General features: G+C 65.7%; 2 protein-coding genes and 1 long non-coding RNA gene across 4 annotated transcripts in view; 1 reads left to right on the top strand and 2 right to left on the bottom strand.

Annotated features, from left to right (window-relative positions):
* LOC116826302 (biglycan-like) overlaps positions 1–466 on the bottom strand; it is a 49,191-nt gene extending 48,725 nt beyond the window's left edge. The window contains exon 1 of the mRNA XM_032782945.2: positions 232–466. The gene's annotated coding sequence lies outside the window, so the exon portion shown is untranslated. The remainder of the gene's footprint in view (positions 1–231) is intronic.
* LOC142047515 (uncharacterized) overlaps positions 1–16,710 on the top strand; it is a 329,291-nt gene that overhangs the window by 240,588 nt on the left and 71,993 nt on the right. The window lies entirely within an intron of this gene.
* Positions 3,971–14,286, bottom strand: LOC116826299 (protein bicaudal D homolog 1-like). 2 transcript variants are annotated; one of them, XM_075070798.1, is made up of 9 exons: positions 14,204–14,286; positions 11,728–11,991; positions 11,073–11,285; positions 8,593–8,745; positions 7,881–8,291; positions 6,127–6,795; positions 5,784–5,935; positions 5,469–5,661; positions 3,971–4,973 (listed from the first exon to the last, which is right to left on the bottom strand). In XM_075070798.1, the coding sequence occupies exons 2-9, from the start codon at positions 11,938–11,940 to the stop codon at positions 4,968–4,970; spliced, it is 2,010 nt and encodes a 669-aa protein (XP_074926899.1). In that variant the 5' UTR covers positions 11,941–11,991; positions 14,204–14,286; the 3' UTR covers positions 3,971–4,967. The 2 variants fall into 2 exon arrangements, with proteins under 2 accessions (XP_074926899.1, XP_032638834.1); XM_032782943.2 differs by lacking the exon at positions 14,204–14,286 and having other exon boundaries at positions 11,728–12,200.

The raw sequence follows: 16,710 nt of genomic DNA, 5'->3' as shown, positions 1-16,710 counted from the left end.
CCCCCCCCCCGACCCTCTCCCCATCCGCCTCTCCCCCTCCATCCTTCCCCCATCTGCCTCTCCCCACCCACCTGCCCACTCTGTCCCTTCCCACTAGCCTGCCTCCCTCCATCTCTCCCCTACCCCCACCCCTTCACCGCCACACACACCCTTCTATCCCTCCATCTACCCCTACCCCTTCTCTCTGCCTCCCTAACCCCCCCATCTCCCCGTTCCCACCCCCAGACTCACCCTCCACGGGGCGCAGTTGTGGGGCTGGATCCTGGGTTCTCAGCTCCTCTGGGGGGCTATCTGTGAGGGCTGGGTCCTCGGGGAGGGGAGCAGATGAGGAGCTATGGTTCTTGGGACCCAGAGCAGATGAGGGGCTCAGCTCCTTGGAGGGCATCTTGGGGGCCCCCCTGCTAGCCCCCCTGGCCTGATCCCACAGGAAGAGGGCCAGCAACAGCACCAGTTTCATGGCTGCAGCTGGCCAACTCCCCTGCCAGCAGCTGACGGCCGGATGGCCCAGCCCAGGGGCCCCGTGTCCAGCGGCGCCCCCCATTGGCCACACCCGCTCAAGCTGGATCCCCCCATGCCCCACAGCTGGTGTAAATCAGCCTTAGCTCCTCCCCAGGCCCAGCCGCCATGGGCGCTGCAGGCTGGCAGGGATCTGGCCCCGGAGAGATAGGGCCCTTTTGTCCAGGACCCGCTAGCCCTGGCCAGGCCCAGGCGCTGGGGAACTGGGATGAATGGGCCCGTCTGTGCGCACGCAGCCAGCTACTGTCAGGGAACGGGGGGCTAGACCAGAGAGAACCCCCACGACACCCAGGCCCCCTTGCCGCCAGGCCAGGAACAGATCCCTGACTGGGGTAAGCCAGCATTGGCCCCACGCCACAGAGCAGGAAAGTGACAGACAGAGGCCCCCACTTGGTTACAGACCACCCCATTCTCTGACTCCCTAGTCCCCACTCCCCTCCCAGGGCCGGGGACAGAACCCAGGAGTCCTGGCTCCCAGCCCCCACTCCCCTCCCAGGGCTGGGGAGAGAATCCAGGAGTCCTGGCTCCCAGCGCCCCCTTCTCTGACCCCCCAGCCCCGACTACCCTCCCAGGGCTGGGGAGAGAACCCAGGAGTCCTAGATCCCAGCCCCCCCTGCTCTAACCCCCCAGCCCCCNTCCAGGAGTCCTGGCTCCCAGCGCCCCCTTCTCTGACCCCCCAGCCCCAACTCCCCTCCCAGGGCCAGGGAGAAAACCAAGGAGTCCTGGCTCCCAGCGCCCTCTTCTCTGACCCCCCAGCCCCCACTCCCCTCTCCAGAGCTGGGGAGAGAACCCAGGAGTCCTGGCTTCCATACCCCACCCACCTCCCAGAGCCAGGGAGAACCCAGGAGTCCTGGCTCCCAGGCCCCCCTGCTCTAACCCACTAGGCCCATCCCATGCCATGCCTGGGGAGAGAACCCAGGAGTCCTGCAGGTGGAGTGGACTGGGCCCCTTGTGTGTACTGCAAGATTTCCACTTTCAGAGCAACAGACGCTGCCGAGGCTGGTTGTAGGGCTCCTCACCAGGCACCAGGACTGGGGCTGGGTCTAGGGGCCCCTCACCTGGCACCAGGACTGGGTCAGGCTCTAGGGACCCCTTCCCTGGCACCGGGACTGGGGCTGGGTCTAGGGGCCCCTCGCCAGAGGCTGGTTGTAGGGCCCCTCGCCTGGCACCAGGACTGGTCAGGCTCTAGGGGCCCCTCGGCTGGCACCAGGACAGGGGTTGGGTCTAGGGGTCCCTCGCCTGGCACCGGGACTGGGGCTGGGTCTAGAGGCCCCTCGCCAGAGGCTGGTTGTAGGGCCCCTCGCCTGGCACCAGGACTGGGTTAGGCTCTAGAGGCCCCTTGCCTGGCACCAGGACAGGGGTTGGGTCTACGGGTCCCTCGCCTGGCACCGGGACTGGGGCTGGGTCTAGGTCTAGGGGCCCCTCGCCGGAAACTGGCTGTAGGGCCCCTCGCCTGGCACCAGGAACGGGTCAGGCTCTAGGGACCCCTCGCCTGGCACCAGGACAGGGGTTGGGTCTAGGGGTCCCTCGCCTGGCACCGGGGCTGGGTCTAGGGCCCCTTGCCCGAGGCTGGGGCTGATTGCAGGGTCCCTCACCTGGCACTGTCTAGGAGCCTCTTGCCCGAGGCTAGCACTGGTTGTAGGGCCCCTCGCCTGGCACCAGGACAGGGGCTGGGTCTAGGGCCCCTTGCCCGAGGCTAGGGCAGGCCAGCTGGTGAGCAGGTTTCTGTAAGACAGGAAATGCAGACTCAGTCCCAGCTGAACGGGGATCTCCGCTCCGCCAGGGGTTGGTGGTTAGAGCTGGGGGAGGGGTGCACACAGGACGCCTGGGTTCCGGCTCTGGGAGAGGAATGGGGTCTAGGGAGCTGGAGCAGAAAGGGGGCTGGGAGCCAGAACTCCTGGATTCAGGGTCAGAGCTGCTGTGTAACCTTGGGGGAAGTCACACACAGGGCCAGCGCTTCCATTTAGGGGCACTAGGATTGGGGGGGGGGGGGGGGGCCTTTTGCCACCCTCGGCAGCAATTCGGTGGCAGGTGGGGTCCTTCCGTGCTCTGGGTCATCATCGGCAATTCTGCGGCGGGTCCTTCACTCGCTCCGGGACCCACTGTCGAACTGCCCAGAAGACCAGGAGCACAGAAGGACCCCCCGCCAATGGCGCCAAAAACTCTGGTGCCGCTCCTGGTCATGCACGTGCCCCCAGTGCCTCGGTTTCCCTGCTTACCCTTATGAGTTCGATGAAGGGGCTGCAGGGGGCCAGTTCAAGGGGGGGTTGCGCAGCACCCCCCCCCCTTGGGATCTGTGCAGCAGCCAGCCTGACCCACCCCCCTCCCCTCATTCATGTTCCCAGCCAGGTTTGAGTCACTGCTGCCCCTGCCAAGGGCCCGTCTAGACCGGGCCAGCCCCAGGCGGCTCAGATTTTCATTTCCTCTCTGGTAAGCTGGGGCACAAGCGGGGGGGAGCACAAAGGTTGGGAGCCAGGATGCCTGGGTTCTATCCTCACCTCTGCCCCAGACCTGCTCTATGAGCGAGGAGCAAGGACAGCCTTCCTTTGGCCTCAGTTTCCCACCTCTGTCTACTCCAGGCCAGGAGCTGCTGCAGGTAGGGCAGCTGTGCCACAAGGGGGGCAGGGGTGTGTGTACAGCACTCCACACAATGGGGGCCCTGACCCAGCAGGGGCATGGGGGTGTGCTCAGTACAGTGGGGGATCCTCTCATTCTGGGCAGGGGCTCTGTGAAGCCAGGTGGGGCCTGAAGGAAGACTTCCCCCCACCCCACGAAAGCCATGCTGTCTTGCCCTCAGGCAGCCCAGCCCCAAGCTTGCCCCAACCCAGCCGTGAGAAAGTGGGGAAGGTCCCTGGGTTCAGGCACTGGGTTGCAGGCAGGGGGGATGAGACTCCATGTCCCTGGAGATTGCTGGTTCAACGAGGGGAGGGGAGAGGGAAGCTGGGACCCCAGCTGGCAGCAGGGGGGCTTGGGGCTGGAGGGGGAGCAGGCAGAGCCCCCCTGGCTGCAGGGGGACTGGGATGTGCTGGCTGAGGGGGGCCAGGCCGAGGGCCAAAGCGTTTCTTGTGCTGAATAAACCCACCTGTGTTATGCTGGCTGAGAGTCGCTCCAGGGTAGTGAGCACAGGGGGGAGAGGGGGGAAATTATCCCCTGCAGGGGTAGAGGGCCCCAGAGCGAGGGGACTCCCTGGGGGGGCCCACAGCAGAGACAGATGGGCTGAGGCTCCAAGAGGTGCGACTCCAGGCAGTGGAAGGGCCTGACCCCTGAGACAGGCTGGTGCTCTGAAGGGGGTTCCCCTCACAGGGGCAGGAGTGGGCCCCACATGGGAGTCTGTGACACCATCCACTTGGATCCACCCCCATCCTGCAGCCAGGCAGTGCCTGGCCCGGGCCCCATGGCGCCTTCACCCGCCCTGGGTTGCAGCAGGGGCACGGACCAGAGCTCCACACCCAAGAGGAGAGCAAAGCCCTTTAATTGGAGACAAGTAACCAGGCCCCGGTCACTTGCCGGAGGCCGGGAGATATACACAGCAGTTCATACAGCACAGCTCCCGACCCCCCAGCCACTCCCCTGAGATCACCAGCTCTGAGTGCAAAATATGACAGGGAGAAAAGGGGATAGTGCCTCAAAAGTGCACGGGTTGGGGGCCTCTGAGCACCAGGCCTGGCCCCACACCGAGACGCCCCGCCCTGGGGGGTGGGGGGAGCTCTGAGCACCAGGCCTGGCCCTGCACCAAGACACCCCTGCCCTCTGTGTGCGTGTGGGAACAGGGACGACATGCTCTTCTGAGCACCAGGCCTGGCCCTGCACCAAGACACCCCTGCCCTCTGTGTGTGCGCGGGCGGTGCGGGGGAGGAACAGGGACGACACGCTCCTCTGAGCATCAGGCCTGGCCCCCTATGGAGCCTGCCCTGTGGGGGGAGGGAAACAGGGACGACATGCTCTTCTGAGCACCAGGCCTGGCCCTGCACCAAGACACCCCTGCCCTCTGTGTGCGCACGCGCGGTGCGGGGGGGAACAGGGACGACACGCTCCTCTGAGCACCAGGCCTGGCCCCGTATGGAGCCTGCCTTCCCGTGTGGGGGGAGGGGGGGGATAAGGACGACACGCTCCTCTGAGCACCAGGCCTGGCCCCGCATCGAGCCGCCCCTGCCTGTGTGCGCTAGGGGAGGGGGGGATGTCTCCTCTGAGCATGAGACCAGGCCCCTGCCCCATAAGTGCGGGGATGAAGGCAGGAGGAGAAGGTTTCACTCAGCCAGGCCGGCTGGCTCCACCCTACCTAGCCCGGAGCAGTTAAGGCACAGTGGCTGCCCGCTGGCAGGGCGGCTGCAGCAGAGGTCAGGAATCCGGCAGCTGTTTGCAGCACTGAAGGCACGGGCGGTGCTGGTCCCGGCGCTGGCTCTGGTTGGCACCAATCCCACAGGTTTCTCTGTAAGGCCATGCCCACGCTGTCAGTGCTGTGTGGGAAGAGCCCAGTTACCCTCACAGCAGAGCAAAGGGGATGTAGCCTCCCCCATGGCACCGATCCCCACCCCCAGGCTGGGACTGACATCAAGGGGAGACGGCCTGGCTGCCTCACAGCTCAGCCCCACTGCCCTCTCCCTGCCTGGGGGGGCAGAGCCCAGCCAGGGTGCAGGCCCCATGGCTGGACAAGAAGCAGCCAGTGAGATGTGCCTGAGTCTGCAGAGAGCCTGAACCCTTCACTCAGAGCAGGAGAAAGCCACCTCCAGGCACCTCAACTCCCAACCCAGCAAAGGTCATTGTGGGGGGTCAGGAGCACAGCAGCCCATGGCTCCCCAACCCTGGGGGCAGGAGTTGAGTGACCCCTCTGGCCCCAAGGTCTGGGACAGGACCGTGGCCGTGGGGTACAGCCAGGGCCCCCAGAGCCCCAGCCTGGTTCTGTGCCACCGGTGGCCCTGGCTGGCCACGAAGGGGGCAGGCCTCTGCCGTACCGCGGTGCTCCTGGAGCTGCGGGGTCTGGCCTTGGTGCCGCGAGCTGGGCTCTCCAGGCTCTCTAGGCGCTGGGTGAGCGCTAGCTTCTGCTGGATGGCCATGCGCAGCAGGGAGCTCAGCGTCTTCTTCTCGTCCTCCGCCACTGCCAGCTGCCGCTGCATCTCGTCCAGCTGGGACACGTACTGGTCACACCTGGGGGGGATGCAGGGGGTCAGGGGGGTTGGCCGGGGGCTCAGCCCCCCCTGGCTTTGTCCCCTACGGCTAGCCCCACGCCAGTGGGACAGCACCCCCCCCCCCCCAGCAGCTCCCCTCACCTGCTGGCAAACATGGCGCGCAGGGAGGAGAAGGTGGTGGCGTCCTCCTTCAGGGCCTTCAGCTCGCGGCGCAGCTTGAGCATGGTGTCGGACACCAGGGCCTTCTCCCCCTCGTACTGCCCCTTCAGGTTGGAGAGCGCTGCCTCCGCCGCCTGGGAGGAGACAGGGGGTGAGAGCCGGGTGGGCCCATGGCCCCCATGTACCCCCCCAGCCCCCACATCGCGGGGAGTCGGTTGGGCCTGCACACCCCATGCACACAGCTCCCACCTGCAGCCACGACCCCTTCTCCCCCGATAAAAGGACAGGGCTACGGTGCCCAGCGAGCCCCCCGCAGCGCGCCCACCTGCTTGTTGGCCTTGAGCACGGTGCGCAGCGTGGCGATCTGCTCTCGCTTGGTGCTGAGCAGGGAGCGGAGCTTCATTACCTCCTCGGCCAGCGCCTCCTTATCCCGCTCGAGCTCGGCGGTCGGGGGGCCCTGCCTGGGGGGCTGCTGCCGCCACAGGACCAGCGCCCCCTGCAGGTGCCCCAGCTGCTCCCGCAGCACCGCTGCCAGGTTGGAAACATTGAGGGGCTCCCCGGGTGGCGACTGGTCCCCGCAGGGCCCTGCCCCTGGCTCCAGCTGGAGACGGGGCTTGCCCGCCGGCGGTCTCCTGGCGCTGTGCCCGTCCCGGTAATAATCCAGCACCACACGCTGCGGTGTCAGGCTGCGCCAGGCGCAGACCTGGTGGTAGAGGTTGGCCAGTTCCTCCGTCAGCCCCAGCAGCTCCTCCTGGGCCTGGGCCAGCCGGGCCTGCAGCTCCCCTGCCAGCTTCTGGGAGGCCCGCAGCTGCCCCTCCAGCTGCGCCACCAGGTCCTGCCAGGGCTGGGGCTCCGGGGATGCTGGCCTAGCCTTGAGCTGCTCCAGGAGGAGGCCACTGCGCTGCTGCTGCTCCGTCAATGCCTCCCTGGCACTGTCCAGCTGCCGCCGGGCCTCCTGCACATCAGCCGCCAGGGAGGCTCTCTCCCGGTCCACCTGCAGGGCAGAGATGGCAGGCCTGTGAGCATGGGGGTAGGACGCCCGGGTTCTAGCCGCGCTCTGGGTGGGGGAAGAGGGGCTCAGGAGCCAGGACTCCTGGGTTCAATCCCCAACTTGCCACATCTTTCTCCCCTCCCCCTGTTGTCTGTTCAGGGACCCGCTCTTGTGGGGTCTGTGCAGCACCTGGTGCCAGTCTCCATGGGGTGGGAAGGGGGCATACGGCTCCCACACCGTGTCTCCAAGTGCTTTGCGGGTTCAGTGGGAAGCCAGAAGAGCAGCTTTGTGGAAAGCCCCAGGAAGCTGGATGGTTCGGGCACCTGCTCGCTGGGTGCGGAGCTGCACGGCCTAGGTGCAGACGCCAAGCAAGACACAAGGCGCTCTACGGGGGGTGGGGGCCTGCTGCTGCAGGATGTCGGGTGCATCAGCGGCTTCCTGCCATGCTCCAGCCCCTCAGCGAGGACGACAGTGCAGGTGAGAGCCGGCTGTGGGTGACGCGGCACCAGCACCTCCCGCTTCTCACCAGTTGGATGCCAGCCCCACTGACCCGCCTGTGACATTCCAGGGGCAAAATGAGTGGGGGCAGGGAAGGCTGCTTCCTGGTCCCAGAAGTGTTAAGGGCCCCATCGATGTGCAGAGAAGGGGGGGTTAATTGATGACAGCCCCCCTGCCCCAGCTGCTCCTCCCCATCAGGCTCCCCATTACTAGTGACCGGGCCCCTCTTTATCCACCTAACGGGCTCAGCCCTTCATCTGCTCCTGGATCCGAACCGGGCCTGGGTGCGGGGCAGCAGGCCCCCATGGCGGACACTGGCCGCCCCCAGCGCTGGGAGTTCCCCAGGCTTCCCTCCCCTGGAGCCCCTGGCACAAGATCCCCACCCTGAGGTGATCTGCCCCCCCACACCCTGCCAGGAGCCTCCAGGCCCCCACCCCTAACATGAGATGCTGTGCGGTCTGCCCTGCCTCGGGGCAACTGGAATCCCCCCAGCCCTGCCCTGAGTCCCAAGGCCCCGCCCCAGAGCAGCTAGAATGCCCCAGCCCCGCCCTTGCCCTGGAGCAGCTGGAATCCCCTGGCCCCACCCTGACCTGGAACAGCTGCTGCCGCAGCTTGTGCGCCTCTGCCAGGCTGAGCTCACTGAAGAGGTTGGCGACGAGGCCAGGTGCAGGGCGGGTGTGGGGGGTGGACACCTGCTCCCCAAAGTCCCCCACACTGGTGCTGCCATTGGCGAAGCCGCTGTCCAGCTCCTCATCCTGGCTTAGCTCCTCCAGGCCGGCCTGCAGGCTGCCCAGTGAGCCAGCACGGCCCCCGGTGCAGGCCACCAGCTCCCGCCGCAGCTCCCGCTGCTGCTCCCGCTCCACCGCCAGTGTCTCCAGTGCCTCCTCCAGCTGCCGCTCCGCCAGCTCCCGCAGCCGCCCCAGCTCCTCCAGCTGGACTCCAGCCAGCGCCACCGCCTCCTCCCGGCGCCGCAGCTCATGCTTCAGGGCCTCAAACTCCACCTGCCAAAGGGAGAGGGGTGTCAGGACTCCTGGGTTCTCTCTCTCTGGCTCTGGGAGGGGGCTGGGAGCCAGGACTCCTGGGTTCCCTCCCCAGACACCCTCAGAGGGTTGAGGAAGGGGAGCAAGAGTCAGCACTGGCCACACAAGCAGTATCCTTGCCCTGTCTCATCCCGTGGGCCACTCCTTGTCACAAGTGAGGCACAATCAGCCCCTCCAGCACAGGGACCCCAGGAGATCTTCCCGCCAACCTGAGAGGCAGCTCACAAGGTGCCTCCAGCGTGAGGGGCTGGGGTAGAGGTACCTGATTGCCCTTGAGCACGGACACTTGCTTCTGCAGGGAGATGTTCTCCTCCTCCAGCTCGGCACAGTCCTGCAGCTGCCGCAGCTCCCGGCTCTTGTGCTGCTTCAGCTCCTCCCGCAGCTGGGCCTTCTCTGCATCCAGAGCCTGGCACTCCTGGGGTAAAGGGGCACCATTAGTGCCCTGGTGGGGCAGGAGGGGGCCCACCCAGGATCCCTGGGGGAAAGGAGAGAGCCTGGGGACTCAAGCTATGGCACAGCCCACCACAGAGGAATCGTGGACTCTGGGCACTCTACCAGGCGCTGACCGCTCCTGGCTTTCCAGCTGCTCAATGGCACAAGGGGTGAGTTTGGGGGTATGTGACAATGTGGGGGATTGTCTGGTTTTTTCCTTGCTTTTCCAGTGGGTTACATGCAGAGGGGGATGGGACTCAGTGTCCCCGGGTGTTACTGGTTTAATGAGGGGAGGGGAGAGGGAACTCGGGACCCCGGCTGATGGCCTGGAGAATGAAGACCCCAGCGACTGGTGACCCGGAGGCCCAGCTCAGGAGTCGCAGCCGGTTCTGGCCAATGGGGGACAATGGGCTGTGGTGAGAGGACCCCGGTGACCTGACCAGCCGACTCCAGCCTGAGGGGCCAGAGGACAGGAGAGGGGGCCCAGGCCACCCCAGTTACCCAGAGAGAAGCCAATGGACAGAGGCGGGATTGGGGCTGGGGGTAGCAGATGCCCAGCTGGGAAGCAGGGGGGCTCGGGACTGGAGAGGGGGAGCAGGCAGAGCCCCCCTGGATGCAAGGGAGACTGGGATGTGCTGGGCTGAGGGAAGCCAGGCCTGAGGCCGAAAAGTTTCCTGTGCTGGGGTCAGATGCTTGATAAACCCTCCTGTGTTACAATGGCTGAGAGTCGCTCCGTGCTAGTGAATGGCTGGTGGGCGGGGGGGGGTGGATTATCCCCTTCAGGGGGTGGAGGCCCTGGGGGCCCAGAGCAAGGTGACTCGCCCTGTGCGGTCCGTGGGGGGTGCCCCTTTCAGTGCGACAGCCCTTCTCGGGGGGCCACTCTCCTTTGGGCTCAGGCCCCTCCACCTCCTAGAGCTGCACCTCTCTGAGCCTTAGCACGTCTGTCTCTGCTGTGGGCCCCCTTAGGGAGTCCCCTGGTTCTGGGCCCCCCAGGCCTCCATTCCCCCCCCCTCCCGGGTCACTAGCCCGGAGCGACTCTCAGCCAGCATAAAAAAAGGAGGGTTTATTGAGAGTTGAACACAGCACAGGAACCTGTCAGGGCCTCAGGCCTGGCCTCCCTCAGCCCAGCACATCCCAGTCCCCCTGCAGCCAGGGGGGCTCTGCCTGCTTCCCCTCCAGCCCCGAGCCCCCCTGCTTCCCAGCTGGGCATCTGATATCCCCAAGTCCCTTGTGTCCATTGTCTTCTCTCCAGGTAAACAAGCTCCTAAAACCAGAAGGCCTGGGTCTCCTCTCCTCTCAGCCAGAACCGGCTGCAACTCCTGAGCTGGGCCTCCGGGTCACCAGTCACTGGGGTCTTCATTCTCCAGGCCATCGGCCGGGGTCCCGAGTTCCCTCTCCCCTCCCCTCGTTAAACCAGTAACACCTGGGGACACTGAGTCCCACCCCCTCTGCATGTAACCCACTGGAAAACACGGAAAAACCAAGAAACCCCCCAGTTCGTCACAGGGACCCATGGCAGAGACAGACGTGCTAAGGCTCAAAGAGGTTGAGTGGACCCCCAAGAAGGGCTGTCGCCCTGAAGGGAGTTCCCCCCACAGACCGCACAGGGCCAAGAGTGGGCACGATCTGTGAGTCCGTGTCAGGATAGGAGGGTGGGACAGAGTAGGAACCTGCTGTAATACCTGGTACGAATCCTGCGTGAGCCTCACTTTCCCCATATCCAGCAGAGCCTGTGTCATCGGATAGACTAACAGACGTGTTGGCGCGTGAGCTTTCATGGATGAACACCCACCTCGTCGGATGTGAAAGCTCCTGCTCCAACCCGGCTGTTAGTCTGTCTGGTGCCACAGGTCTCTGCTGCTCTTACAGATCCAGACTAACACAGCTCCCCTGATACTTTTCCCCAGATGGTAACTAGGGGGTGGGAAGAGGCTGCTCATTCTAGGGGAGGCAAATGGCACCTGGCTGTCCCAGATTTGGGGCCCAAGTCAACATGCAGACACTGGAAAATCCAATCACCAATCACTAAGGACAACACACACCCAGCCACTGCGAGCAGCTGGGGAACCAAGAGCTGGGGGGGGCAGGGTGAATGGGATAGGAGAGAGGAACAAAGTGGGAGCCAAGGGGACACCCTTTGGCTGGGCTCTGGGTAACCAGGATGGGCCAGGTTGTAACTTCCTATTCTCTGTGCTAACCAGACAACCAGTGACCTGTGGCTCCTTGCTCTGATCCAGGCTGCGTGGGGAGGGGAATGCTTGGACCCGGGCTGGAGGGGATGCCAGGAACAGGAGACCACAGGGCACTCACCTGGCGCAGGTCCTGCAGAGCAACACTCAGCCGCTCGCTCTCGGCACCCGTGTTGCTCAGCTGGTATCGCAGCTGCCTCAGCTCCCCCTGCTGCTCCTCAAGGCGGGCTGTCAGCTGGGCCTCCTTGGCCGCAGCCTCACGCACCAGGATCTCCTCTCGGTTCTCCCCGGCCACCGCTGCCCGCTTGTGGCTGCTGTGACACTCAGCCAGGGCCTGCCAGCCAGAGGGCAGAGAGAATTGATGAGGAGGGGTCAGCCAGGCTACGTGTTCGGCAGAATACCTGGTGCAAAGGGCACACACAGGGCGCTGGGACAGGGGACTCCACCTGCAGTGCCAGGCTGACCCGGATCTGGGCACACACACAGGGCGCTGGGACAGGGGACTTGCCCTGCAGTGCCCAGGCTGACCCCGATCTGGGCACACACACAGGGCGCTGGAGCAGGGAATGTGGGGTATCCCCGTGGCAGTGCCCAGGCTGACCCAGATCTGGGCACACACACAGGGCGCTAGGCCAGAGGATGTGGGGGACTCCCCCGGCAGTACCCAGGCTGACCCCAATTTGGGCACACATACAGGGCACTGGGGCAGGGGATGTGGGGGGGCTCTCCTTAGTGGTAGCTGGGCTGATCCGGTTCTGTGCCTGCCCCCCCCTTACCTCCTTCATTTGGGTCAGCTCCGAGCTCAGCCTGTCTAACTGCCCCTCCAGCTCCCCGCAGCGCTGCTTGAGCTCCCCGTTCTCCTCCAGCACCACCAGCCCATACTGGGCAGCCTGGATTTTCTCCTGCGTTGCCTCCTGCAGCTCGGCCACCAGGCGCCCCACCTCCGCCTGCAGCTCGGCCAGGTCTGCAGGCGCTTGGGCCAGCTCCATGGTGGGCACCAGGGGGCAGGTCTGGGGCCCGGTGGGAGGCAGCGGGGAAGCCTGAGGACAGGGAGAAGGTGTAAAAGCTATAACCTCCTGCAGCCCTATGCACCTATACCCTCCCCCCAGATGTGCCCCTGAAGTAGGGGAGGGAAAAGAAAGGGGGAGATGCAGGGGGAGAAAGAGGCCCGCAAAGAGTGAGGGGAAGGAGCAAGAGTGGGCCGAGTGAGAGGGCCCCAGAGACCTCCCTCAGGGGGTGGGGGAGAGGGCCAGAAGTAGGAGGGGGCTCAAAGGCCCCCCGGGACTGGGAGGGGAGGGCCAGAAGTAGGGGGAGGCTCAGAGGCACCCCCCAGAGCGGGGAGGGGAGGGCCAGAAGTAGGAGGGGGCTCAGAGGCCCCTGGGAGCAGGGGGGGAGGGAGGGACACAAGTAGGAGGGGGCTCAGAGGCCCCTGGGAGCGGGGGGAGAAGGGACAGAAGTAGGGGGGCTCAGAGGTCCCTGGGAGTGGGGGGGAAGGGACAGAAGTAGGGGGGCTCAGAGGCCCCTGGGTGCAGGGGGGAAGGGACAGAAGTAGGGGGGCTCAGAGGCCCCCCCCAGAGCGGGGGGGAGGGACACAAGTAGGAGGGGGCTCAGAGGCCCCTGGGAGCGGGGGGGGGCGAGGGACACAAGTAGGAGGGGGCTCAGAGGCCCCTGGGAGCGGGGGGGGGCGAGGGACACAAGTAGGAGGGGGCTCAGAGGCCCCTGGGAGCGGGGGGGGGCGAGGGATCACAAAGTAGGGAGGGGCTCAGAGGCCCCTGGGAGCGGGGGGGCGAGGGACACAAGTAGGAGGGGGCTCAGAGGCCCCCCAGAGAGGGGGAGGAAGGACGGGGGGGGCTCAAGGCCCCTGGTGTGGGGGGAGGAGGGACAGAGGGGGGCTCAGAGGCCCCTGGGAGCAGGGGGGCAGGACAGAAGGGGGCTCGAGAGCCTCCCCGCAAGCGGGGAGGGAGAACAGAAGGGGGGCTCAGCGGCCCCCAGAGCGGGGGGGAGGGAGGAACAGAAGGGGGCTCAGAGGCCCCAGACGCGTGGGGGCGAGGGGGAACAGAAGGGGGCTCAGAGGCCCCCCTCAGATCAGGGCGGAGGAAGGACGGGGGCTCAGAGGCCCCCCACAGAGCGGTATGGGAGAGACGGGGGGGCTCAGAGGCCCCTGGGAGCGGGAGGGAGGGACAGAAGGTGGGGCTCAGAGCCCCCCCAGAGCAGGGAGGGACTGAGAGGGGGGCTCAGAGGCCCCCCCCAGAGCGGGGGGAGAGGAACAGAAGGGGGCTCAGAGGCCCCTGGGAGCGGGGGGAGGGACAAGGGGGCTCAGAGGCCCCTGGGGTGGGGAGGGAGGAACCAGAAGGGGCTCCAGAGGCCCCCCAGAGCGCGGCGGAGGACAGAGGGGGCTCAGAGCCCCTGGAGCGGGGGGGAGGGACAAGGGGGCGGCTCAAGGCCCCTGGGTGTGGGGGGAGGAGAACAGAAGGGGGCTCAAGGCCCTGGGAGCGGGGGGGTAGGGACAGAGGGGGCATCAGAGGCCCCTGGTCGGGGGGAGGGAGGAACAGAAGGGGGGTCGAGGCCCCTGGGATGGGGCGGGGAGGACAGAGGGGGGGCTTCAGAGGCCCCTGGTGTGCGGGGGACAGAAGGGGGGCTCAGAGGCCCCTGGGTGTGGGGAGGGAGAATCAGAAGGGGGGGGCTCAGAGGCCCCTGGGAGCGGGGGGGGAGGGACAGAGGGGGGCTCAGAGGCCCTGGGGTGGGGGAGGGAGGAACAGAAGGGGGGGGGCTCAGAGGCCCCTGGGAGTGGGGGAGGCGACAGAGGGGGGGCTCAGAGCCCTGGAGTGGGGGGGGAGGGACAGAGGGGGCTCAGAGGCCCTGGGATGGGGGTGGAGGGACAGAGGGGGGGCGGGGGTCAGAGGCCCCTGGGTGCGGGTGGGGAGGGGAGAACAGACAGGGGGGGTCAAGGCCCTCACGGGCGGGGACCAGATAGCTCCTTTTCGCCCCCCCGGAGCGTTCCCCTATTCGGCCTCAGTCGCGAGCTGCCGCGGCGGCCAGACTCAATTGGCCAGCAGGCACTGCCTCGTGTGGGCCCAAGGGGCGGGCCTCCCCTCAGCGCCCGCCTCGTTTGGGCCGGCGCGCGAGGCAAGGGCGGCGACGCTCCCCAAAGGCGGACGCTGGGCGGGTCCCTCCGCCCGGCTTCCCGAGACGCAGCGGTTAAGGCGGGCGGCTCCCGGCCGTCCCTGCCCCGCGGCGAGGCGCAGCGCTCACCCCGGCCGGCTTACTTCGCGGACATCGCTGCTGCTGTCGCCACCGGCACCACCAGGTCTGCTACGGCCCGCCCCCTTCTATATACACTCCCCCCCTCCCCCGTTTGAACTTCCCTCGCGCGCCCCTCCTGGAGACACGCCCCTCTCCCGTTCTGATTGCCGTCCTAGGGCTGCACCTCTTCATGCCCCCTTCCCCCTATTCCATTGGTCCTGTTTTTTCTCTCCGCGATAGGCTGACCTGTTAGCCAGACGCCACGTCCCGTCGCTGTCTGGGCTCCGGCCCCTCTGCCACGCCTCTCATCTGATTGGACGAGCTCTCACCACGCCCTCCTCTCCTGGTTGTTCGCTGTCTCTAGCCTTCCCGCCGAACCGAGGAAGCGCAGCTTCCAAGGCTTCGTCTTCTCATTGGGCTGGCGCTTCCCTCACGCCCTCGAGACCCGTCAACGGTCGGTGGAGGCGGAAGCCAGCTTATAGATTATACGACGATCCTGTCGCTGATGCAGCAAAGCCGGATGGGACAGAACCTCTTGAGGCTGGCCCTCTCTCCCATTGGTTAGTGCTCACCAGAGTGGTCCCGCGCCTCTCCTTCCCACCTCTCTGAGGTGAGGGGCAGGGGGAAATTGACACCTATAATAGCCCCCCAGAGCAACGGCCCCTGACCCTGTGGCTTGCGTCGTGCTCCCTTGGCGTGATGTGCGTGACAGACAGGCTTCTGCCCGTGGTCGCGGGTAGTCTTGCTTTTCGGACTGCAGCCATGATGGCTGCCCCATTGGCGTGATACGTAACAGACAGGCCTTGCCCCAAGGGGCTCATGGGCAGGAGCACTGACTGGCAGCCATTGACTGGCTCCCATTGGTTTGAGGTGACTGCTAAACAACAGGCACTGCCCCCAGGGGCTCATGTAGGGCGCTGACTGGCAGCCATTGATGCGCTCCTATGGTTGTGAAGTGCACGCTTAACAGACAGGTCTGCCCCAAGGGGCATCATGGGAGGGGCATCCGACTGGCAACCATGATGGCTCCCAATTTGTAATGACGCTACAGACAGGCCTGCCCCAGGGACTCATGGGAGGAGCACTGACTGGCAGCCATGATGGCTCCACATTGCGTGTAGGTGAGCACCTAAACAGACAGGCCTGCCCGCGGGCTCCTGGGAGGGCGTCTGACTGCAGCCATGATGGCTCCCATTGCGTGAGTGACGCTAACAGACGCCCTGCCCCAGGGGCTCATGGGAGGAGCGCTGACTGCAGCAGTAGGCTCCCATTGCGTGAGATGAACGCTAACAGACAGGCCTGCCCCAGAGGGCTCATAGAGGAGGAGGCGCTGACTGGCAAGCCATGATGGCTCCCATTGGCTGTGGTGACGCTAACAGACAGACCTGCCCAGGGGCTCATGGAGGAGCACTGACTGGCGGCCATGATGGGTCCCATTGTTGAGTGACGCTACAGATCAGGCTGCCCAGGGGCTCATGGGAGGGCGCTGACTGGCAGCCATGATTGGCTCCCGTTGGTGTTGAGTACGCTAACAGACAGGTCTGCCCCAGGGGCTCATGGGAGGGGCACGACTGGCAGCCATGATGGCTCCCATTGGTACAGTGACCTAAACAACAGGCATGCCCAGGGGCTCATGGAGGACGCTGCACCTGGCACGCCCATGCATGGCTACCCATCTGCCGCTGCAGTTGACCCGCCCCTAACAGACACGACTGCCCTAGGGCTCAGTGACCGGCATGAGCAATCGCACTGGCAGCCATGATGGCTCCATTGTTGAAGTGACGCTAACAGAAAGGCCTGCCCCCAGGGCTCATGGGAGGAGCCTGACTGGCAGTCATGATGGCCATTCCCTGTTAATGCTAGACAGCCTGCCCGGGTCGGGCTGTGCCCATTGATGTCCATTTTGCATACGTAACAAGACAGCTGCCCCAGGGGCTCATGGCAGACATGACTGCAGCCTATGAGGCTCCCATTGGTGTGCAGTGACGTGAGTGACGCTAACAGACAGGCCTGCCCCAGGGGCTCATGGGAGGAGCACTGACTGCAGCCATGATGGCTCCCATTGTTGAGTGACGCTAACAGACAGGCCTGCCCCAGGGGCTCATGGGAGGGGCGCTGACTGGCAGCCATGATGGCTCCCATTGGTGTGAGTGACGCTAACAGACAGGTCTGCCCCAGGGGCTCATGGGAGGGGCACCACCTGGCAGCCATGATGGCTCCCATTGGTGAGTGACGCTAACAGACAGGCCTGCCCCAGGGGCTCATGGGAGGGGCACTGACTGCTAGCCATGATAGCGGCCATTGGTGAGTGACAACAACCGACACCCCTGCCCCAGGGGCTGATGGGAGTGACAGAGGAGCACTGATGGCACCCCCCTTGGCAAACCCCTCCTCCCAACCGCTTATGCACAGCTTGTGAGCTCTCCTGCCTTCACTCACGCCAAGGGGCAGCCTTTCTCTGAAGCAGCCCTGCTTCTGGCACATGGCAAGCAGCATGGCATCCACAGGCTGCTAGA

Source organism: Chelonoidis abingdonii, chromosome 11, assembly GCF_003597395.2.
Source record: "Chelonoidis abingdonii isolate Lonesome George chromosome 11, CheloAbing_2.0, whole genome shotgun sequence".
Classification (NCBI taxonomy): Eukaryota; Metazoa; Chordata; order Testudines; family Testudinidae; genus Chelonoidis; species Chelonoidis abingdonii.
Note: the sequence above shows the minus strand (reverse complement) of the source record. Positions and strands in the feature narration are given on the sequence as shown.